At 40.5% G+C, this 25,319-nt stretch overlaps 1 protein-coding gene across 3 annotated transcripts in view; it reads left to right on the top strand.

The window, feature by feature from the left end:
• LOC121275970 (enhancer of polycomb homolog 1-like) overlaps positions 1-24,998 on the top strand; it is a 228,400-nt gene extending 203,402 nt beyond the window's left edge. For 2 of the 3 annotated variants that reach the window (XM_041183909.1, XM_041183907.1), the window contains 4 exons: positions 10,597-10,715; positions 11,646-11,781; positions 18,433-18,799; positions 23,343-24,998. In XM_041183909.1, the coding sequence (XP_041039843.1) occupies positions 10,597-10,715; positions 11,646-11,781; positions 18,433-18,799; positions 23,343-23,415 (695 nt within the window). In that variant the 3' untranslated portion in view covers positions 23,416-24,998. Of the gene's footprint in view, positions 1-10,596; positions 10,716-11,645; positions 11,782-18,432; positions 18,800-20,604; positions 20,758-23,342 lie in introns of all 3 variants that reach the window. The other variant, XR_005942608.1, reaches the window with a different exon arrangement.
• The last annotated feature ends 321 nt before the right edge of the window (positions 24,999-25,319 follow it).

Genomic DNA, 25,319 nt, shown 5'->3' on the forward strand with positions numbered 1-25,319 from the left:
CCCCTCCCTCTGGATTCTTACCTTCTCTTGATCTTTTCATTGAGAACTGTCGGCGTGACATTAGTCGTCTCAATTTCTCTGCTCCTCTCACCCATTCTAATCTCTCTCTCTCTGAACTTACTGCACTCCATTCTCTCAGGTCCAACCCTGACATCGTCATCAAACCTGCTGACAAAGGTGGTGCTGTTGTTGCCTGGCGCACTGACCTCTACCTCGCGGAGGCTGAGCGGCAACTCACAGACACTTCCTCCTACCTCTCCCTGGACCATGACCCCACCACTGAACATCAAGCCATTGTTTCCAGGACTGTCACTGACCTCATCTCCTCTGGGGATCTTCCTCCCACAGCTTCCAACCTGATAGTCGCCCAACCTTGGATGGCCCGCTTCTACCTCCTACCCAAAATCCACAAACAGAACTGTCCCGGTAGACCGATCGTGTCAGCTTGCTCCTGCCCCCACAGAACTCATCTCTCGTTATCTTGACTCCCTTCTCTCTCCCCTTGTCCAGTCCCTTCCCACCTACATCCGTGATTCCTCTGACACCTTACGTCACATCAACAATTTCCAGTTCCCTGGCCCCAACCGCTTCCTCTTCACCATGGACGTCCAATCCCTCCACACCTCCATCCCCCACCAGGATGGTCTGAGGGCCCTTAGCTTCTTCCCCGTACAGAGGCCCGAACAATCCCCATCCAACACTACTTTCCTCTGTCTGGCTGAACTTGTTCTCACACTGAACAATTTCTCCTTCAACTCCTCTCACTTCCTCCAAATAAAAGGTGTGGCTATGGGTATCCGCATGGGCCCCAGCTATGCCTGTCTCTTTATGGGGTATGTGGAACATTCCTTGTTCCAATCCTACTCCAGGCCGGGAGTAGGATGATTACTTCGGTGCTGCTTCATGCTCTCATCGGGACTTGGAAAAATTTATTAATTTTGCTTCCAATCTCCACCCCTCCATCATTTTCACGTGGTCCATCTCTGACACTTCCCTTCCCTTCCTTGACCTCACTGTCTCGATCCCTGGTGATAGACTGTCCACCAATATCCATTACAAGCCTACCGACTCCCACAGCTACCTCGACTACAGCTCCTCACACCCCACTTCCTGTAAGGACTCCATCCCATTCTCTCAGTTCCTTCGCCTCCATTGCATCTGTTCCGATGATGCTACCTTCAAAAACAGTTCCTCTGACATGTCCTCCTTCTTCCTTAACCGAGGTTTTCCACCCACGGTCGTTGACAGGGCCCTCAACCGTGTCCAGCCCATCTCCCGCGCATCCGCCCTCATGCCTTCTCCTCCCTCCCAGAAACATGATAGGGTCCCCCTTGTCCTCACTTATCACCCCACCAGCCTCCGCATTCAAAGGATCATCCTCCGCCATTTCAGCCAACTCCAGCATGATGCCACTACCAAACACATTTTCCCTTCACCCCCACTGTCGGCATTCCGTAGGGATCGTTCCCTCCGGGACACCCTGGTCCACTCCTCCATCACCCCCTACTCCCCAACCCCCTCCTATGGCACCACCCCATGCCCACGCAAAAGATGTAACACCTGCCCCTTCACTTCCTCTCTCTCCTCACCGTCCAAGGGCCCAAACACTCCTTTCAAGTGAAGCAACATTTCACTTGCATTTCCCCCAACTGAGTCTACTGCATTCGTTGCTCCCAATGCGGTCTCCCCTACATTGGAGAGACCAAACGTAAACTGGGCGACTGCTTTGCAGGACACCTGCGGTCTGTCCGCAAGAATGACCCAAAGCTCCCTGTCGCTTGCCATTTCAACACTCCACCCTGCTCTCTTGCCCACATGTCTGTCCTTGGCTTGCTGCATTGTTCCAGTGAAGCCCAACGCAAACTGGAGGAACAACACCTCATCTTCCGACTAGGCACTTGACAGCCTTCCGGACTGAATATTGAATTCAACAACTTTAGATCTTGACCTCCCTCCTCCATCCCCACTCCCCTTCTGTTTCTTCCCGCTTCCTTTTGTTTTTTCCAATAAATTATATAGATTTTTCTTATTCCCTCCTATTTCCATTATTTTTAAATATTTTAAAATCTTTTATGCTCCCCCCACCCCCACTAGAGCTATACCTTGAGTGCTCTACCATCCATTCTTAATTAGCACATTCGTTTAGATAACTTCGACACCTATTTGTTCTTTTGTTCTGCCGTCTGTGACATCTTTTGATGATCTGATCCCATCACTGCTTTTGCCTACAACCACACCACCCCCCTCCACTTCTCTCCCTCTTCCCAACACCACCACCCCAACCACCACCTCCTTAAACCAGCTTATATTTCAACCCATCCTGGGATTCACCTAGTTTTGTCAAAGGGTCATGAGGACTCGAAACGTCAACTCTTCTTCTCTGCCGATGCTGCCAGACCTGCTGAGTTTTTCCAGGTAATTCTGTTTTTGTTATCAAAGAGAGAACCTTTTTCCCTTTTTTAACAATGTGGAAGATTGATTTATTTGTGGTGTCAGTATAACATGCCACCTATTTGGGTTTTTCAAAGGAAAAGAACAAATATAAATGTTTCCCATGTAAATATTTGTAATGAATGCACGTTCCTCCTTGTGTGCTCTACCTGAAGGCAGGTCCTTGGTTTTGTCTGCTGATGCTTCATCCTGAGCTATTTTCTCAGCAGTTTTTGTCATTGATGGTTTGCTATTACCTTACACACTCAAGATCCTCCTTGCACAAGCCAAACTAAATAACAATTCAAAACAATCCAATTTTTACAAATAGGGAATCAGATGAAATGTTACTGGTTAATCCCACTCACTCAACACACTCCAGACCCAAGATGCATACAAACATGCACTGAGCTCTGTTCACCATTATGCAAGAGGTTCTTGCTTTGAGAAACCGCTGCAGGTAGAAGACCTGATATATTGCCAGGCCATTGGCATACATGCTGAAGTACAAGAACCAAACAGGCGACCCTTCTCTTGTCTGCTGCTTCGTGTATGCAAAGATGTTGACAATGGATTCTTTACAGATCTTCTAATTGCCTCAGCTCCACTTCTGGGGCTTTAACTTCTTGGCTATATCTTCTATTTTGTGCTCTCTGAACAATCAGCTAGTCAGGAACACAAGTGAACTGCTTCTCAATGCTCAATTAACATGACTTGTCATTAAGTTCCAACAGTAAGTTTGAACAAATAAATGTATGTTAAAAAGTGAGAATTGCTGTTGAACTGCCCAATTCTCCAGGATAAATTGAAATGGTGCAAGAGGTGGATGAGTGTAATTACTTTTAAAACATGAAGTGGGGTGGTTCTCGACTAATATTACATGACACTGCTAATCAGGTAGATTTCTGTGTGGACTAATCGTTCCTCACGTCACAGAAGTGAAGCATAACCAGAATTGGCTCTCAGCTATACAATACCATAAGTTTCTCCACTTCTCCCTCTTCTTGCATCATCTGTTTCTCCCTTTCTCTCCCCCCCCACCCACACACACACACACACACACACACACACACAAAAGGCATGGGCATAATGGTATTCTTTTACAATTATAGGTTTATAAGATTGTTATATTTTGGGGCTTCCTTTAGTTGAAGGTAAAATAATAAAATAATGTGATCTGTTCTGAAGTCTGTCGGACAGTAAGCCTGGGTTGTTTGATTATTAGATTAAAGGGGACCATATTGTTTTACTAAGAAGAAGGTGCAAGTTGTTCACACATGGGGACAATGCCATAGCCTGTGTGCCAACAGTGGATAGACTTGAGACTCAAATCCCAGAGAAGTATTTCAAATTTCTACCTGGATTAACATTGTCAGGGTGAAGGGCTTTTGAGGGGGAAAGACTTTCTGAGATATCCCTGAAACACTCAGACACAGTCTACAAGGATCTGGGAAAGAGGGAGCAACAAGAGGCCAAAGGTCTCTGTGGGTCACTGCACAGGAACGCGGGTGGGAGCTTGCACTTAGATTTGAAAGACCAAACTTGAGTTAGAACGACACTGGAAGATGTGCCTAGCTTGCGCTAGTGAAGGAATCTCCAGGAAAACACTCCTATTGTGATGGACCTATGTGGGATTAAAAATTACTAGGCTGAGAAAGGAAAAGAATGGAATTAAACCCATGGGAACTAGAAATCATTTTGGGGCTGGTTTCAGGAGAATTGGCTGCCTACTTAAAGGGCACTGTAATATATACAAGATAGTGAGTTTTTCCAGTTATTAAAAGCTTTGTATTGTAGTTTAAAGTGTAATTTGCCTACAAAAATGATGTTTAGTTAATGGTGCTTTAGTCATTTTGCTACAGTAAGCATCTTAAAAGTGAAATCTTGTCATCTGTTCAGCTATTAACTGGAAGTTCGTATTTCTTTTAAAGATTTAGTCTTTAGAGGGGCTGTAACAATTTGCATAAAAAACTGGATTTTTGTCATGCTGCTGTTTGCTTAAATATAATTGGAAAAATTGGCAATTCCACTTTCCTTTTAATAGATTGAGAATGCTGGAACAAAATATCTAGAAATCTATTGATCTCTGTCTTGAATATACTCAATGAATGAGCCACCATAGCCCTCTGAGGTAGAGAATTCCAAAGATTCACTTGAGTGAAGAAATTCCTCATCATTGCAGTTTTAAATGGCCCAATTCTTATTCTGGGACTGTCCCTTGGTTCTAGACGTCCCTAGCCAGGGGAAGCATCCTTCCTGCATCCACCCTGTCAAACCCTGTAAGAAATTTGTATGCTCCAATGAAATCACCTCTCATTCTTCTAAACTCTAGAAAATATAGGCCCAGTCCTGCTTGATCTCTCCTCAGGACCATCCCAGGGATCAGCCTGGTGAACGTTTGTTGCACTCCCTCTATGGCAAGTATATCCTTCCTTAGGTAAGGAGACTGAAACTATACACAGTACTTCAGGTGCAGTCTCAGCAAGATTCTATACAATTGCAGCAAAAGTTCTTTACTCCTATATTCAAGCCCACTTGCAATGAAGGCCAACATACCATTTGCCCTCCTAATTGCTTGCTGCACTGCAGTGACTTGTGAACAAGAACACCCAGGTCCATTTGGACATCACTTCCCAATCTCGCCATTTTAGTCAGTGTTTCTGTTTTTCCTACGAAAGTGGATAACTTCACACTTCTCCAGTATTATATTCCATCTGCCATGTTCTTTGCCCACCCACTTAGCCTGTCTAAATCACCCTGAAACCTCTTTGTATCTTCCTCACAACTCTCATTCCCACCTAGTTTTGCGTCATCAAACTTGGAAGTATTATGTTTGGCCCCCACATCCAAATCATTGATATAGATTGTGAATAGCTGATCCTTGCAGTACCCCACTGGTCACAGCCTGCCAACTTGAGAATGATCTGTTTATTCCTACTATTTTCTGTGTTAACCAATTCTCAGTCCATGCCAGTATATTACCCCCAATCCCATGTGCTCTAATTTTGCTTACTAATCTTCTGTGTGGGACCTTTATATTGAAAGCCTTCTGAAAATCCAAATACACCACGTTGACAGATTCCCCTCATCTGTTCTGCTAGTTACATCCTCAAAAAACTTCCAACAGATTTGTCAAACATGATTTCCCTTTCATAAATCCATGTTGACTTTGCTCAATCCTACCATTATTTTCTAAGCGTCCAGTTATCACACTTCATAGTAGATTCTAGCATTTTCTCTACCACTGATGTCCACTAATCTCAGGCTAACAGGTCTGTGGGGTCTGCATTTTCTTTCTCCCTCCTTAAATAGTGGGATTACATTTCCTACCTTCTAGTCTTCCAATCGAACTGTTTCAGAATCTGTAGAATTTTGGAAGATGATTACTAACGCATCCACTACCTCTACAGCGATCTCTTTCAACACTCTGGGTTATAGATCATTAGGCCCAGGAGATTTATCAGCTTTCAGTCCCATTAATTTCTTCAGTACTACCTCTTTTTACTTTCAGTTCCTCATTCTTCCCTTGGTTCTCTAATATTCCTGGGAGATTTTTTAATCTTTCTCTATGAAGGTAGACACACGGTTTTTGAGTTTCTCTGCTATTTTCTTATTCCCCATTATAAATTCTTCTCTCCCTGCCTGTAGGTGACCCACATAGGTCTGTACTAACCTTTTTCTTTCTACATACCCATAGAAGCTTTTACAGACAGCTTTTGATTTCTCGCTTGTTTATTTTCAAATTCTATTTTCTCTTGTATCAATTTCTTGGTTGTCCTTTGCAAAATTCTAAAATACTCTCAATCCCCATGCTTACTTTCCTTTTGACAGCTGTATAAGCCTCTTCCTTTGATCTAATACAGCCTTTAACTTGTCAGCCATTATTTGATCACCTTTCCTCCTAGGTTTTTATACAAACATACGAATTAGGAGTAGGCTACTCGACCCATCAAGCCTGCTCCATCATTCAGTAAGATCATGGCTGATCTGAATGTAGTCTCAACCCCACATTCCTGTCTACCTCTGATAACCTTTCATCCCCTTGTTAGTTAAGAATCTTATCTAGCTCTGCCTTAAAAATATTCAAAGACTCTGCTTCCACTGCCTTTTGAGGAAGAGAGTTCCAAAGACACTCAACTCTCAGAAAAAATGTCGTCTCCTCTGTCATAAGCGACCCCTTATTTTTAAACAGTGACCCCTGTTTCCTAGATTCTCTCATGAGGAAACATCGTCCACATCCACCCTGTCAAGAGCCCTCAAGAAGTTAAAGGTTTCAATTCAGTTGCCTCTTACTCCTCTAAATTCCACCCATTCCTGGTATTAGTCTAGTAAATCTTCTCTGAACTGCTAATGCATATGCATCTTTCTTTAAATAAGGAGACCAGCACTGTACACTGTCAGATGTGATCTCACCAATGCCTTGTACAACTGAAGCATAACCTCCCTACTTTTGTAATCAATTCCCCTCACAATAAATGATAACATTCTATTAGCTTTCCTGATTACCTACTATACCTGTATATGCCTTTTGTGATTCGTGCATCCAGACCTCTCTGAATCTCAGAGCTCTGCAATCTCTCACCATTTAGATAATTTTTTTTATTTTTCCTGCCAAAATGAGCAATTTCGCATTTGCCTACATTATACTCCCATTTGCCAGATCCTTGCTCACTCACTTAACCTATGTTACTTTGTAGCTTCCCTTTCCTACCTATCCGAACCAACAAATGTAGCAACTGTTCCTTCGGTCCCTTCATCCAAGTCACTTAAGTAAATTGTAAAAAGCTGAGACCCCGAGCACTGATCCCTGAGGCACACCACTTATCACATCCTGCCAACAAGAAAAAGACCCATTTATACCAACTCTTTGCTTCCTGTTAGCTAGCCAATCTTCTATCCATGCCAATACGTTACCCCTGACACCATGAGCTTTTATATTTTCCAATATCTTGTGATGTGGCACTTTCTTCCAGTGCCTTCTGAGACCGAAGTACAGCACATCCACTGGTTCCCCTTTATCCACAGCACATGTGACTCCAAAGAGCTCCAATAAATTGGTTCAACATGACTTCCCTTTTACAAAACTAAGTTGGCTCTGCCTGACTGCCTCGAATTTTTCTAAATGTCCTACCATAACATCTTTAATAATAGCTTCTAACATTTTCCCTATGACAAATGTTAGGCTAACTGGCCTATAGCTTCCTGTTTTGACTCCCTCCCTTTTTGAATAAAGGAGTTATATTTGCTATTTTCCAATCTAATGGAACCTTCCCCAAATCTAGGGAATTTTGGAAAATTAAAATCAGTTCATCAACTATTTCATTAGCCACTTCCCAGACCTGCCTCAAAGTAATGTAAATTTGTAGTAAACCATGCATATTAATAATTTAAATGCCAGTCATTGCTATCACACCTTTTTAATGTAGCTTCCCAATTTCCCAACCACAGCCAATTTGCCCCTCATACTTTCATAGTTTCCTTTGTTTAGATTTAAGACACTAGTTTTGGATTGCACTACAACACCTTAAAGTTTATTGTAAAATTTCACCATATTGTGGTTACTCTTCCTAGAAGCTCCTTTACAGCAAGGTTATTAATTAGCAGTTTCTCATTGCACAATATTAGATCTAAAATACCCAGCTTCCTAGTTAGTTGTTCGACACACTGTTCTAGAAAGCCATCTTGCATACATTCCAGGAATTCGTCCACCAGTGTTAATACTAATTAGGTTTACCTAGTCCAAATGTGGATTGATGTTCCCCATGATTGCTATATCACCCTTGTTACAGGCATCTCTAACTTCCTGATTTATACTGTGCCCTACATGACCACAACTATTTGGTGATCAGTGACTACCAATGTTTGCTCCTTCTTGTTTGTTAGCTCCACCCAAACTGATTCTACATCTTGATCTTCTGATCTAAGAAACTCTCTTACTAGTATACTGACCTTATCCTTCATTAATAGCACTACCCCATCTCCTTTTCCATTTGACTTATTCTTCCTAAATGTTGAATACACTTGAACATTCAGTTCCTAGACTTGGCCATCCTGCAGCCAAGTTTCTGTAATGGCAGTTAGACCATACCTGTTACTTCCATTTTGTGCCATCAGTTCAAATGCTGTGTGCATTAAGATGGAATGCCTTTAATTCTGCCTTTTTATTAATCTCGCAACCTCTAGCCTTGTTCACTGGTGCACTCTTAAGTTTGTACCCTCTGTCCCTTCCTGCCACACTCAGGTTATCAATTCCCTTATTGCTACCTTGCTGTCTTACATTGTCCTTTCTCTTTAATTTATCACACCCTCCCTCACTTGATTCCCCACACCTAGTCTTAAGTTTTAAAGCCTCTTTACTGCCCTCGGTATACAACTTGCCAGAACACTGGTCCCAGCCCGGTTCAGGTAAAGACTGCCCCAGCGGTACAGCTTCCACTCTCCCCAGCTCTGGTGCCACTGCCCCATGAATCAAAATCCATTTTTCCCACATTGGTGTTAAATGACTACAGCTGAAACTTGTGTTTCATCATCAAAAACACTTCTAATGCTTTATCTTCCACAAAGTATCCCATCCAGGGATAAATTTCCAAAGCAGAAGCACTATTGAACCACAGATGAAATGTATGAAAAAATCCCTAATTTTTGATTTTTTGAGATGAAATTAATCTAACTTGTCTTGATCATGCATGACTAACATTTTTTATAAAAGAATGTAGTGTGATATAGTTCCAGGGAGGCCTTGCTTTAGAGTAGCTACGCAAAATTATTTCCTCAATTTTCAAAAGATGGTTTATTTTTCATTTGGAGGTATCATTAGCTCTTTGTTCAACCATTTTGGCAGCAAACGTGAGACAATGAGTTTGCACAACCAGCCCAGTTACCCACTAAAAGAAGTGGGCGATGCTGGTCGCCAAGGCTGCAATTCATGGTCTTATAACTGTATATACACACAGCAAGTAAAATGATGCAAGCAAGATTTATGTAATATAGAAAATATTCTACTGGTAAAAGGCAGCATTTTCCCTTTAAGCAAAGTATGTAGTTAAGTAAACAGTGGCATTGGTTAAGAGTTTAATTATGTTTTGATGTGGACTCAGAAACCTAGTTTTTTTTTGAAAAAGCTAACTATGTGGTATGGGGGTCAGGTTGTAAACCTTCTGCTTCCTATCGAATAATTGCCTTCAATTTGTGAAGAAAATGTTTGACATCATTGTATGTGTAATTGAGATATAGGACAGGAATTGTTTTAAACTAATTTTTGCATCTCCATGATGTAGCTCAAAGTAAGTTGGATGATGTGCTATTTTATGATTGAAGGAGTTATTGTACACTATACGTCAAATAGCATATTCCTAGCTAAAATTAAGGAATGGTTTAACTGTCCTGTCCTTTTAAGGCTAGAAATTCAACTACACAGTATGAGATCATTCAGATACGAAAAGGACAGTTCTGCTATAGGCAATAAAAACTAACCTATAATGTGGCTGGTTGTACTTTTACTAATGTGATATGTTACTAACCAATGAGTTGACAATTATTATTTTGAGAATTTTGTGTAAATATTTTTTATTCAAGATCGCACGGGCACATATATCAAATGCTTCGTGGTTTTTGTGGGTGGTTGAAGAGAGTAAGTCCTGATGGTCCTCAAAGTATCACTGAATGCAAGGATTCCAATTGAAAAATCCAAGGATTGTTATTTGATGTGGAAGATTCAAATCAATTTCCGATAACTAGAAGAAATGCAGTTTTTTTGGATCACTTGTATTTTCTCATTTACCTTTTGCTGTAGCCTGGCATTACAGATAGAAATTTAAAAAGGGAACACAGCCTTTTTCTTCTTTTGTTCCCTCAGTCCTGTTTGTCCTTCCCCATCCCCACCCCAAATATCCTAATTGACCCAAACATTGAGACACCAAGTAGAATCCCAACTGTTTCTTTAGTTGATGCATCTTAATCTGGTCTAGCCAGTGTACGTTGGTTTATTTGTATCTGTAAACTTGTTGAATCAAGATTTCTGATGTGAGAATATTGAAATTTTAGTTTGTCATATTCACATTATGTGGAACCTGCCGTTTTCAGAATTTTAAGTCTGTAATTGCAAGTCTGTTTTCACTGCTGCTATTTTTGCATCAAATTTGCCTTAATAAATTAATTTGTGTTCAGCATTTACAGCAGAACAATACCAGCAACATCAACAGCAGCTAGTACTGATGCAGAAACAACAACTTGCACAGATTCAGCAGCAGCTAGCACATAGTAATTCAGGCTCCAATGCTTCACAGGTAAGAATGAGCCGAGTTCTGTTTAGAAGAAAACTGTTGCTTTAAAAGTAATACGGTAAACCACAGAATTTGACACTCAAAAACAAATGTTACCTTCAGATCAAGGATAAAATTGCGATACTTTAAATACACAACCACGTTGTCAAAACTTCTTCTAAATTTCAAATCCTGCACATAATTAACATTTTTGGTTCCTCCATTAGTTATGGTTTTTAATATTGCTCAATGGCATCATTGAAGGAGATTGAAGCTGACTGATGCAAATTATTAGCAGTAGAGAAACAGGGGCAGCATTCAGTTTTGCTTGTTCAGCAACACATTTGGATTGACAGTTGAAAATATCATCTCAGTAATGCATAATTCATTTTTAACTTATTGCTTTAACAAATTTGAGCAAGTTATGATTTCTCAACTAAAAACTAATTGTGATTAAAATTAAGAAAAGATTTTGTTAGCTCACTTATTAAATAGAGGGAGTTGACCTACTGAGTGATACTGTACAAATTGATATTTTGTGGAATATTTTTATACTTATCCTCCTATGAGTGTATCCAAAGCTGTGAATGAATAGTGCAATTCCTGGTTACTAGCTAGAAACCCATCAAGATCAATTCAGTCGAAGAAAATGGCACCTGTTGCTCTCATGGAAGATGTTTTGGTCGTTTTTATTTGTTTCAGACAGTAGTGTGTGACTTAATGCCTCATGCCATTTGTATACTTTTTCAATGTTAAATTGTTACACGATTAAATGTTCACTGGTTTATCACTCTTGCTTTTGGTGATTTTTTTGGTAAGATGTGTATTTGAAATATTAATTACAGTGCTAATCTTAGTATTGTAAGTTGTTTTTTATTTAAAACTAATGTTGATTTTAGGTTGTTTGCAAGAATATTTCAAGGTTGTGATTTGATATGCCTATATTTTTGACAGGGTTCTGTTTCAAAAACTTTGGATTCAGTTAGTGCACAATTTGCTGCTTCAGCTTTGATGACATCAGAACAGTTGATGGCTTTCAAGGCAAAGGAGGAAGTAGTGCTTGGAATCAATGGTGTCCTACAAGCCTCAGGTGAGTAGGTTTTCAAAGATGAGAGGTTAAATAAGCATGATCCATATCTGGGGATGATAAATTTAGGAAATTGAGTACTTGTGATATGTACTGGCTGCTGAAATGAGGATGAAAGCAAATTGTTAAAAATTTAAATTGTAAAGAATTGTCATTCACCCTCACCCTGCCCTTTCTGCTATTATGTACAGCAATTCCTTTGAAGAATTTTTGTAATGCAGTTACTTAGTAATTTTTCTCTTGATACTAGCAGTACTGGGAAATGTGCAGAAACATGTTGGGCCATAATTTGCATCAAAATAATGGTGAGGCTAATGGCACTGTCCATTATTTATTCATAAATGATACAGTGACTTCAGGCAGGGGACAGCAGGCAGGGTTAAACTCCAATGTCTAAAGGTTCCTGCCCAAGTTGTGCCACTCTGCCTTTGGATTCACAAAAATGAGAACTCATTACCTGCCTTCTCATTGAAATGCATTGATCAGCATGAAAATACACACGGTAGATACAAACTAAACTTGTCATAAAGGTGTGTGTTGTCCATTTCAATCTAAATACTGTTATCAACTCTGGCACCGAAAATTAACTATTACAAGTGTGAAGTCTCATTCCTTTAGGTTTTAATTGCTGGAAATTTGCAAAATATTTAAAATTTAATATATCTTTTAGTCCCTCTCGCTCTGCCTTTGGATTTACAAAAATGAGAACTCATTATCTGCCTTCTCATTGAAATGCATTGATCAGCTTGAAAGTATACACGGTAGATACAAACTAAACTTGATGAATTCACTCACTCCAGTTTGCACCTTCTCTTTACTCTTGCTGCTGTTTATTCCTTAATCCTTCAATCTGATTAGATAAGAAATAGACCACTGTTTGGCCTATTTACTCTGGTCCCAGATGTCCTGCTACCTCTCTGTGCTATTGTCAACTGGCATGTCCACCAATTTGTCATGCAAAAAAATTGAAACCCAAATACAGCAAATACTGTTAGATACCCTGCTACAGCAAATTATGGTCCATTGTAGTAGAAAACTCCTGTGACTTACACTAATTCAATGAATTTTTAAATGAAATTATTATCCTTAACAGAGCAGTGTATTTTTGTTTCTGTTAAGTTAGTATGCATAATGTGAACTTCTGTATATGTTTTATATGAAATATGGTCAGAGGGAAAAGGTGAGTCAAAACAACTTCAAAGATTGAAACAGTATATCTCTCGGTGCAGAAGAGGCCCTTCAGCCCATCAAGTCTGCACTGACACGTGAGAAACACTTGACCTACCTACCTAATCCCATTTACCAGCACTTGGCCCATAGCCTTGAATGTTATACCATGCCAAGTGTTCATCCAGGTACTTTTTAAAAGTTATGAGGCAACCTGCCTTCACCACCCTCCCAGGCAGTGCATTCCAGACCATCACCACCCTCTGGGTAAAAAAAGTTTTTCCTTGCATCCCCTCACCTTGAACTTATGTCCCCTTATGACTGACCCTTCAACTAAGGGGAACAGCTGCTCCCTATCCATGCTGTCCATGCCCCTCATAATTCTGTACGCCTCAATCAGGTCACCCCTCAATCTTCTCTGCTCCAATGAAAATAACCCAAGTCTATTCAACCTCTCTTCATAACTTAAATGTTTAATCCCAGGCAACATCCTGGTGAATCTCCTCTGCAACCTCTCCAGTGCAATCACATCCTTCCTATAATGTGGCGACCAGAACTGCACACAGTACTCCAGCTGTGGCCTCACCAAGGTTCTATACAACTCCAACATGACCTCCCTACTTTTGTAATCTATGCCTCGATTGATAAAGGCAAGTGTCCCATATGACTTTTTCACCACCCCACCAACATGCACTTCTGCCTTCAGAGATCTATAGACAAACACGCCAAGGTCCCTTTGTACCTCAGAACTTCTTAGTGTCATGCCGTTCATCGAATACTTCCTTGTCAAATTACTCCATCCAAAGTGTAACACTTCACACTTTTCAGGGTTAAATTCCATCTGCCACTTATATGCCCATTTGACCATCCCACCTATATCTTCCTGTAGCCCAAGACACTCAACCTCACTGTTAACCACCCAGCCAATCTTTGTGTCATCCGCAAACTTACTAATCCTACCCCCCACATAGTCATCTATATCGTTCATATAAATGACCAATAATAGGGGACCCAGCACAGATGCCTGTGATACGCCACTGGACACTGGCTTCCAGTCACTAAAGCAGCCTTCTGTCATCACCCTCTGTCTCCTACAACTAAGACAGTTTTGAATCCACCTTATCAAATTACCCTGTATCCCATGTGCATCTGCCTTCTTTATAAGTCTCCCATTTGGGACCTTGTCAAAGGCTTTGCTGAAATCCATATAAACTACATCAACTGCATTACCCCCATCTACACATCTGGTCACCTCAAAAAATTCAATCAAATTTGTTAGGCATGACCTCCCTCTGACAAAGCCATGCTGACTATCCCTGATCAAACCTTGCCTCTCCAAGTGTAGATAGATCCTCTCCCTCAGAATTTTCTCCAGTAGTTCCCCTACCATTGACATGAGACTCATTGGCCTATAATTCCCTGGCTTATCTCTACAACCCTTGTTAAATAGCAGAACCACATTAGCTGTTCTCCAGTCCTCTGGCACCTCCCCCATGGCCAGAAAGGAATTAAAAATTTGGGTCAGAGCCCCTGCGATCTCCTCCCTTGCCTCCCTCAGCAGTCTGGGACACAAATCATCCAGACCTGGAGATTTGTCCACCTTATCACTCCCTATATCAATTTGCTCAAGAACGTCGCAGCCTCTCTCCCTGAGTTCCATACCTTCATCCTCATTCTATTGGGTGAAGACGGATGTGAGGTATTAGTTCAACACTCTACCGATGTCCTCTGGCTCCAGCCATAGATTGCCCCCTTGGTCTCTTAACAGGTCCTACTCTTTCCCTGGTTATCCTCTTCTCATTGATATACATATAGAATATCTTGTGATTTCCCTACTTTTACCAGCCTGAGCTTCCTCATATCCCCTCTTTGCTCTCCTCATTGATTTCTTAAGCACCACCCTGCATTTTCTGTACTCCACTAATGCCTCCGCTGATTTGCTCCCCTTGTACCTGCTAAAAGCCACACTTTTCCTTCTAGAAACATAGAAAATAGGAGCAGGAGTAAACCATTCGGCCATTCGAGCCTGCTCCGTCATTCATTATGATCGTGGCCAATCATCCAACTCAGTAGCCTGCTCCAGCATTCTCCCCATACCCTTTGATCCCTTTCACCCTAAGAGCTATATCTTACTCCTTGAAAGCATACAAAGTTTTGGTCTCACTACTTTCTGTGGTAACAAATTCCACAGGCTCACCACTCTCTGGGTGAAGAAATTTCTCCTCATTTCAGTCCTAAATGGTCTACCCCATATCCTCAGACTGTGACCCCTGGTTCTGGACTCCCTCACCATTGGGAACATCCTTCCTGCATCTACCCTGTCTAGTCCTGTTAGAATTTCATAGGTTTCTATGAGATCCCCCGTCATTCTTCTGAACTCCAGCATAGAAACATTCTCATCATATCCTGAATATCTCTGGTCATCCATGGTTCTCTGGACTTATTGCCTCCAGGGTGATAGGAAGGAGCAACATGTTGCGCTTGTACCCTCCCCATTTCCGTTTTGAATGCCCCCCACTGCCCTTCTGTAGATTTCCCCACAATTAGTTGTTCCCAGTCTACCTTGGCCGGTTCCTGCCTTATTTTACTAAAATCCGCTCTCCACCAATCCAAAACATTATTTTGCAACTTGTCGATTTCTTTGTCCATAACAAGCTTAAATTGTACCATGTTGTGGTCACTATCACTAAAATGCTGCCCCGCCACCAGCTCAGCCACCTGTCCGGCTTCATTCCCCAGAATTAGGTCCAGCACTGCACCGTGCCTTGTTGGACCCTCTACATATTGACCTAAAACGTTATCCTGTACACATTTCAAGAAATCCACTCCATCCAAGCCCTTAACAATATGTCTATCCCAATTAATGTTGGGAATGTTGAAATCACCTAATATAATTACCCTATTTATGTTTTTACACACCTCCACAAATTGTGCAAATATATTTGCTCCTCAATTTCCCACTGACTATCTCGGGGTCTATAATAAACGCCTAACAATGTGGCTGCCCCTTTTTTATTCCTAAGCTCTACCCACAAAGCTTCATTTGATGCCCCCTCCAAGATGATATCTCTCCTTACTGCAGTAACTGACTCCTTAACAAATAATGCAATGCCTCCTCCTCTTTTACCCCCTCCCCTGTCTTGCCTGAAGATTCTGTATCCTGGAATGTTGAGCTGCCAATCCTGTCCCTCCCTCAGCCATGTCTCAGTGATGGCTACTATATCACCATTCCACGTTTCAACCCTCACCCTTAACTCATCCCTTTTACCTGTAATACTCCTGGCATTAAAGTAGAGGCCATCTAGCCTTGCCTTACTCCCTTGAAACTTAATGCAGCTGTACTCCCTCTGACTTGATTGTTTTACTTTATTATGATGTGCCCCTATTCGGCTAACATTGTGTCCTCTCCCCCTGCCAAATTAATTTAAACTCCTCTCAACAGCACCAGCAAACCCGCCCGAAAAATATTAGTCCTGCTCTGGTTCAGATGTAGACCGTCTTGTGCAGGTCCCACCTTCCCCAGAAACGGTCCCAGTGATCCAGGAATCTAAAACCCTCCCTCCTGCGCCAACTCTTAAGCCACGTATTCATCTGTGCTATTCTCCTATTTCTGTACTCGCTAGCACGTGGCACTGGGAGTAATCCAGAGATTACAACCTGAGAGTTCCTGCTTTATTGCCTAACTCCCAGAATTCTTGATGCAAGACCTCATCCGTCTTTCTATCTATGTCATTAGTACAATGACCTTTGCCTTATCACCCTCCCCCTTCAGGATGCCCTGCACCCATTCAGTGACATTCCGGACGCTGGCACCAGGGAGGCAACATAACATCCTGGAGTCACGTTGATGGCCACAGTAGCGCCTATCTTTTCCCCTGACTATAGAATCCCCTATTACTATTGCTCTTCCTCCCCGCCTGTACAGACAGGCTGCTTGTGGTGCCAGAAGCTTGGCTCTGCCTGCACTCCCTGGAGGAACCATCTCCCTCATCAGCCTCTAAAATGGAATACCAATTTGCGAGTGGGACCCCAGAGGGCTCCTGAACTACCTGCCTGTTTCTTTTGGACTGCCTGGTGGTCACCCATTCCCTTCCTTCCTCAAGTCCCTTCAGCTGCACTGTGACCCCCTCTCTAAACATATTATCCACGATGCTCTCAGACTCGCAGATGCTCCACAGTGTCCCCAGCCGCCGTTCCAGCTCTGAAACCCGAGCTTCCAGGAGCCGCAGATGGACACACTTCCTGCAAACATGCTGGTCCCGGGCACTGGAAATGTTCCCGGATTCCCACATGGAGCACGAGGAGCACACCATGGCTTTGCGCTCTCCTGCCATGACTTATCCCTTTAAATTAAGCCTTTTAAATCAATTACTCTAGGACCCTTCTTTCCTGATCCTCGTTACTACAGAATATACAAATTGTTAACCACCAAAAGGCCTTAAACTATAAGCAATAAAAGTAGTAAATACTTGCCCGACCTTACCCACTACTTAGCAGTCATTCCTCTCCCTTGTAGCCTCTACTGCTGCAGCAGGACAAGACCACGCTCTGAAGATTTAAGAAGTTGGATGGCAAGGAAAAATTGCAAAGAGTACCTTTTCCCCTCTGCACCGAATTCCCACTGCCAATACCCACACTCACTGTGTGTCTCACTCAGGATGAGGTGTCTCCCTTGCTCGTGTGCATTTCATTGCATTTCTGTCAGTCTATTCCTGCAGCACTGATAAATTAATTTTCTCTCCTGAATTTAGTTGCCTAACTCCCTGAATTCTGGCATGAAATCAGATAGTTTAGCAAGGTAGTTACTGGGAGGGGCGTTTTAAATGTTTTGCAGGCTTCAATCGAAGTTGCTATTTAAATGTCAGTGGAGTAGAGAAGTGCCTGTTTGGAAAAGGTGTTGGTTGAAGCAAGAAAACCGACTGACCTGAAGGTGAGGATTTTGTGGAAAAGGAGCCTTGTTGCTACAACCATTTTTTAAAAAATAATCTGGGCATATGTTTTTTGGAAGGTAGAACGCGAGTTAACTTTACATGTGGGAGGTAATCACACTTGGATGTTCAAAAAAATTGATGATATGTATCCCACAATATGTTTCCTGGAAGGCCTCAAACTTTGAATTTTTTGAAGCATCATCAGTGCTTAAGTTTGGAGGCTTTTTACAGCCCTTCCTTATTATTCCTTCCACCCATCAAAAATATATGGCCAACAAAAACGTATGGAAGGGTGGTCAGTTGCATCCAGTATTTGTTCTAGCTTTTTGTGGTACTTGCTCTGTGGTAGTCTGAGCAAAAAAATGAATAAAATCTGAACTACCTATCGCTCGTGATGCTTCATTTCTTCAAAGTTGCTTAAGCCATCCTGAGAGAATTGTATATAAACATTTTAAGTCAATGGTTTCATACATTTTTAATTGACTGTTCCCTGGCCCCGGCTCCAAAATCATGCCAGTGTTAGAATTATGCTCTAATTCTGTTTTTTCTTCTTCAGGATCGTACAAGGGCTTACACCTCACTAGTACCACGCCTACGGCACTTGTACAAACCAGTCAATCATCATCAGCAGCAGGTTCAGCCTTACTGCCACCTTGCAGCAACACACAGACAGCAACTTCCCACAGTGCACTGAGTCACCATGGAAATGCTACAAACTCAAGTCCTCAGGTTCTGCTTGGCAACAGCCTTCGTCTAGGTGTACCTAGCTCAGTAGCTGCTGTTAATTCTGTCACCAGTCTGAATGCTCGTCATATACCTAGAACTTTAAATACTGTTCCAACATCTGCCTTAAAACTGGCTACAGCAGCAAATTGTCAGGTGCCCAAGGTTCCAGGCTCCACTTCCATGGATGGAGTACCAAGGTAAGCTCCATTCTCTGAAGATTTGTATTTAAGAGAATCTCTTTTTACTGTGCAGTATAGATTTACTTCATTTGAGCCCTGATAATGAATTTTTCTTTAAATTCAGAGTTAACAGATAAATAACATTCATATTTGGTTGTAAGTGGGCTCTGTCATGGAAGAAGAGTATTGCCTTTTAACAGCTAGTTTCCTTGTGTGCTGTAGTAAAGATACATTTTATAATACATATAGTTTGTCTGGACAGTGATGTTCTTTGTTCATACTGTCTCCATTGACCAATGAATGGATTGTTGCTAAATCCTGAAAGGAGAGTAGAACAAATGGGATTTATCACAAATGTGAAATTCCAGAAGTCTTCAATTACATGCAGTCTTTACTCTCCTGGGATCTCAGCTGTTTGGGGTTTTCTATAGTAACCACTTATACCAGTCACCCACTTGTGGCAAGAAATTCAAATTCATGGAAAATTAAATCCTTTTATGGTCAGCAGCACTTGTTTTCAGTTTTAATTACTCCATGTAATTGTGGCTAGTTATTTTGATTTTGTGTTTTTTGTTCACTTTTATACTGCTTGTGTGTGCTGGTTTCATCCAGGGCAGCAAAAGTGGTTATTATGGTTTACCTTGGGTCAGAAAAGGACAATGAGGGAAGTGGCCAGGATTTCTTCTGATTGCTATTGATTGTCCCACCCTCCCCAAGCAAGAAGTACGAGAGAGAGAAAATGTAGTTAGATTTAGGGTTGGCTGCAATTACCTTTCCCCCTGGTGGTCAATGAGTCATGTGCATAACGATTACTCGGAGAAGGTGTTAGATAGTGCCCAACATTGTTGGTGTTTACACCACTCCTGAGCAATTTTCAACACCTTTGGGAATGCATGGAGAATGTTAATAAGAAAATACACCAGTATAGCACATTTTGTTTTGTCCATAGCAAAGCAATTTGACAAGCCCATGAGTGAGCTGTATCCAAGGTAGGCACTGTAATGTGTCGTTTTGTAAAACTGGTTTCAAACCACCAGCCAAAGCTGGACAACTACACTTCCTTGTTTAGAGATTTGTTTGGCCTATCTGAAAGGCAACTATAGAGCAATTTGCCTGCCTTTTACAAAGCATCGTCTCGTTTCCTTAACGAGATAAAACATTTGGCACTTTGTGCTTCAAACTGGCTTTGTAATTGACTAAAAGCTTCCTGGTTTTTTACTGACTATTTGAGATGGTTCATTTGAATGTAATGGTTGAACAATGGAGGAAAGAATGTTTAGCTATCTTTGACATGGATTTGTTTTTTCTTTTGCATTTGGTTCATCTATATACAGAGCTGTGGAGTTGTTATTTTTGCATTTTGCATCATTACTTCAACACTCCTTTGTAGCCTTCAAAGCATTATAAGCAGCAGACATTATAAAAGGACTATGTATTTTCATGGTTTTTTTATGGTGACTGAATCTTATGAGCTATATTTCCAATGATTCTTTCTCCCCTCTACCTTTCCTAAGACAGTTTTGATTAGTTTTGTGTGGAGATTGAACCACATTTAAAGAAAAAGGAAGACTTCAAAGCATACATGAAACTCTCGATCAGTACCCTTTTTCATAAAGGTGAGTGAATATTTGAGGAGCTGGCTTGAAGGAGGTAATGGGCCCAATGGTGTGATGTCACAAAACTTTGCTGTTCAAGTGGAAAAAATTCTCCGCCCTGCCAAATATTCTGAAAATTTTAAAGTTGATCATAATTCTTTAATGGTTTGAATTTTTTATATAAAAGGGTACTGATGATGACTCACTTTTTAAACATCACACCTGCAGGAAGTGTCTCTCCATAAACACGTCACTGGCCCTGCAATTCATAGCGCCATAGAGACGTGATGTTGCCACCCAGATGGTGAAATAGGAGTCATAAAAGGAGACTTTACTACAGCACATCGGGAAACTTTAAGGGTAGGAGCAGGAGGTTGGGAGGCAAGTAAAGTGCTTTTGTTTTTTTATATTTTTTTAAGTGAGAAGTTGGATCGTTTCCCTTTTTGGAAAAAGCCCTATTTTCATTTTTAAATCAATGGCTGCCATAGCCTCAAATATATTTTGATTTAAAACCTGCTTAAATTGATGTGGCTGATTTGGAATTTTGAAGACCATCATCCAGTAAGTGCAGTGAGTTCAACTTTGATATTTTTAAATAACTGCATTCAAAGGTGGAGAAATGGTCTTTATCCATGGCTAATCATCTTTGTGGTTTTAACTTAATTAATTTGTCCTTCATAGCTCTTGTAGAAGATTGTGCAGCTGATATTAAAATGATGTTTTAGTCTTTATATTGCTTCAGGCACAGAACCTAGTAGTTCTTGAATGTAATGTAAGTATTAACTAAAAATATCTGTATATACATATCATCCTACTAGAAAGAAATTTATTGGAGGACTAATCCTTTCTTTTTAATTAACTATCTGCTTTGTGCTTTGCTAAAACAACAAAATAATGGAACTTTCTCCAGGGAGTGCTAAGCATATATATCTTAACTGTGTCAGTTGCCCTGGGGCCTATTTTGCTCCTCTTAACAATAAATGGAACAGATATGTAGTATAGCTACATGATGTAACAAATGTACACAATTGAATGGAAATTAAGTCATAAGCGGAATGGCGGGCAGAATGTACGGAAAGCTTGTATTGTTTGAATATAATTGTTAATGTCCATATGTAAATCAGTTGATCATTGCCTAATCATTGTAGGTCGGTAATCATTGGTCTTCTGCAACTTGACCATCTTTGAGGGAGTAGTGAGGAATTTCCTAGAGTTTTTCCTAAAATTGGCCTATGATTTTTTTTTCTCCTTTTTCCTGTCTCAGGGCAGTGCATGGCTGTAGTATGGGTGGATGAGAGAATGGGGTGGTGGTTTAATAAGTTTCACCCTGTCATTTAGAACAGGCTCAACAGATCAGCTGGTCTTTACCTATCATCTTTTATACATTTGTATATAATTTTGTACCTTTGCAGTTGTCATACAAATGTCTTGACCTTTCCTCATTTTATAACACAATTCTTTTTCTCCACTTTGGCATCTAATAATTGTTAACTTTTATTGGTCAATTCTTGGGTCAGTCTATTTCATTTTACTCCAGTTTAGCATTACATGGGTTTGAAAGATTTATGAAAAATATATGGGGGAATTGTGCATTATTGCTTTAATGGATATAATACTTGGTTTTGGGCTGGGCCAATATTTATATTACCTCTTCACATTGCCTAATTTATGTATTGCATAACCTGTTCCAGACTCCATTCTGTTGTCTTATCTCCAAGCTGCTAGACATGATTCCTGAAGAAAAGATGACTTGCTGGTTCCTTTCCAGCAAGACTGCTGGGTCCAGTTTACATCTAAAAATCCAAGTCCAAGCTTTCATGTTGGCAATTAATCAAATATAGGTTATGAAAATTGGTCTTCCAACCACGCTATGACACAAACGCAAAGCATGCTTCATGTTGACTAGAAGAGAAAGTCATCTGTGGCTCCGGATAATTAATCACATTTGAGGTGTGCTCTTTTGAGAAAACCCTCTTGAAAATATTGGATTGCAGTGGAGGATTTTCCAAAACACGTTGCCGTTGTGATTACAAATGTTAACATTTAGTTCAACTATTGGAGAAGTGGGCATCCCTCCATACTATTGTCTACAAATATTGCTGTCCTTTCCATTTCAACACCATTCGCAGTTGAAACAAGTAGAATGAGAAAGCAAGTATGATCACCTAGTCAGAGTAAAATCCCTTTGTTCACTATGAAGGAAGTTTGTTTGCCATAAATGCCTTTTAACCCTAATCAGATAGATTGTTGAAGTCATTGGGTCAAGTTACTTAAAAGTAAAATAGTGCAGAACATTTTGTAAATTCCAGTGTTTTTATATTGATTTACAGTCAGTGAACCCAATTCCTTAGTTATTGATTTGTCTATAGAAGGTTGAAAACCTCGCCTGAGGTTATTGCTTCAAATTGTGCTAATTTCACTGAGGTCACCTAGTGTTTCACTAGTCTTCATCTTTCAAGAGAAACTGTAATTTGACTGAAAAACTTTGATTTGATTGCATCTGTATAGTATGTCAGTTTACTGGTCTTTGCCAATGTTTGATTTATTTGATAACAAAGCATTGGGCAATTATTAAGATAAGTGACTTGTTGTATAAACAAATACGGGGAAAATGTTATGGTACAGGAGTAAATTGTCAATCTGACAACTCAGCTGTGTAGAGGAAGCAAAATGTCTGGCCAGATTGGCGTTGGTGGAGGGGCTTGAATAGAAATTGAGCACTCATGTCAGAATCTTGTACCAGTTGGCCATACGTGTACAAGACAAGCGAATGGGGACAATTGAAAACCAGCTTTTTTATTAAACAGTTGCTAGAGATCTCAACTCTGATTCATAAAATCTAGTTAAATTTGGGTTCCCCAAAGGTCAGTGTAATCCATTGTTACCATTGTGTATTTTTATATGTAGAAAATATGAAAAATGATCGTAGAGCAATGACTAACAGTTTATTTCTCCTTTTTCTCCAGGGAAAACCACGACACAGAAAAGCCAGCACTAAACAGTATAGCAGACAATACAGTGGCAATGGAAGTAACGTAGTGTCCACACAGAGACAGCTGCAGCCTTGGGAACTCATTTAGGTGCTATGCATCAATAGCGTTTGTGAATGCAAGGGATGGCGGAATGCAGCACATTGCGTTTCCATGGCAGCTCTAGGGACTTGATGGCAATGCACATCTCATGCTTTTTTGTTACTGTTAATAGGAATTGACATCTGTAAATTATGATACAGCAATTATCTGTACAGTACTGCATATTTGTAATACACTTGTATATATGTTACTTGAATACTGAACTGTTCATTTGTGATGCTTTGCACTTGAAAAAAACAAAATTGCAACCAGTAAGAGTGTGAGATGTGAGAGATCTATAGAGATGAAGTGTCATCACATCATGTGCATGGTGCGGAACCTGCTGTTTTATCTATTTATTGTGCTGTGTTTACAGTTTTGTACACTGTACCTTCATTGGTTCCTGTGCTGTAGTAAATGTGTTAGGTAGCTGTGGACTCCTCGGTATTTTGTATATGGTGAACATACTTGGTTCCCCTCTGGGTCCCTGAGTTTCTGTGTATCATGTAAAAATGGTGACATACATACAGATTTGAAAATTAAGGCATCGGTTTGTAAATGGGGATGGAACTACTTCATGGAGACATAGGGATCTTCCACTTATATTTGTTCTAACGCAAGTAACAAGCTGGAAATGAAGTCACACTTTTTCAGAAGCAGAGACGCTTCTGCAAAATTATTTTAGCACTAATTATTTTCTATGCTGCTTAGTTTTTTTGCTCATTCGAGTTTAAACAAATTGGACCTCCTTCAAAACAAATCTGAGCTGTATCAGATAGTTTCCCGAGCTTTTTTCATTGTTCATTCATCATTCAGTTATTTTTGTATTTGTTAAAGTTGTAATTTTCTTGTTGATTTTGTGCTCCTGTACACACAGACTTCATTCTTCACTTGTTCACGTGAAAAAGAGAAGAAACAACAAGGAGATAAGGGAGATGAATGCAGTAGTTGCTGTACGTGTATCATCATTCCAGTTTCTGAAACAGCCAGCTTTTACTTTCAGATTCTTGTGAAGGCTATAAGGCCAGAACCACGATATCGGGTGCCTTCCTTTGGAAATAATAGACCTCTCTTCTGTGAAGAGATTGGTACTTAACAGACTACTACTAGTGCTTTGTCAGTACCTGAGTCTGAATGCCCAGTCCAATGGCATATTTATCCTCAAGGTTTTTAATCCCACCTGGAATTGTGACAGAACTCTCACAAAATAAACCCAGGGCATTATATGTTGACCAACAGCTGTGTTTTTTTTTTTAAATTTTGTATCGTGTGTTGGAGTTATTTTTCTTGCTACATTAGAAAGAAAAGTAATTTGTGTATTTACAGTATTTTGTAATTGAAGCATTATGAAATGTGAGCTCTCACCATTTTACCATGCTGGTAAGTTAGATTTAAAAAAAAAAAGTCTGGGGGGAAATTATGTGGCTGGTAATGCTTTGAGGAGGTAACTTATTGGACCACTTCATAAATAACTTAAGTTTATAGCATACATCTTTTTCAAGACCTAATGCTTATATTGAAAAAAGTAAATTGATCCTTGTTTGAATTTCAGTAATTACTTGGTTCTGATTATTTTCATTTTACTTTATTGAATTGCACAATTAGATGATTGGAAAATAATTGCCTCTTAGTCATTACTTATATGTTTGACCATTGTGGTAATGGGAACACTTCCTCATTTGTGAAACGCCCACAAAAATAGGATATTGCTTTCTTTGAGGAGATTAATCACCTTGAGACAGTGGCCCTTTAAGAATCATATGCCATGTTGTCTCTATCTTGTCCAGGCGATCTGCATACATAAATATTTCCCCTCACCATCTGCTGTTCTGATAGCCCAGTAGAAGTCAGTTCTTCAGCATTGTTCTTTGT

This window comes from Carcharodon carcharias, chromosome 3, assembly GCF_017639515.1.
Source record: "Carcharodon carcharias isolate sCarCar2 chromosome 3, sCarCar2.pri, whole genome shotgun sequence".
NCBI lineage: Eukaryota > Metazoa > Chordata > Chondrichthyes > Lamniformes > Lamnidae > Carcharodon > Carcharodon carcharias.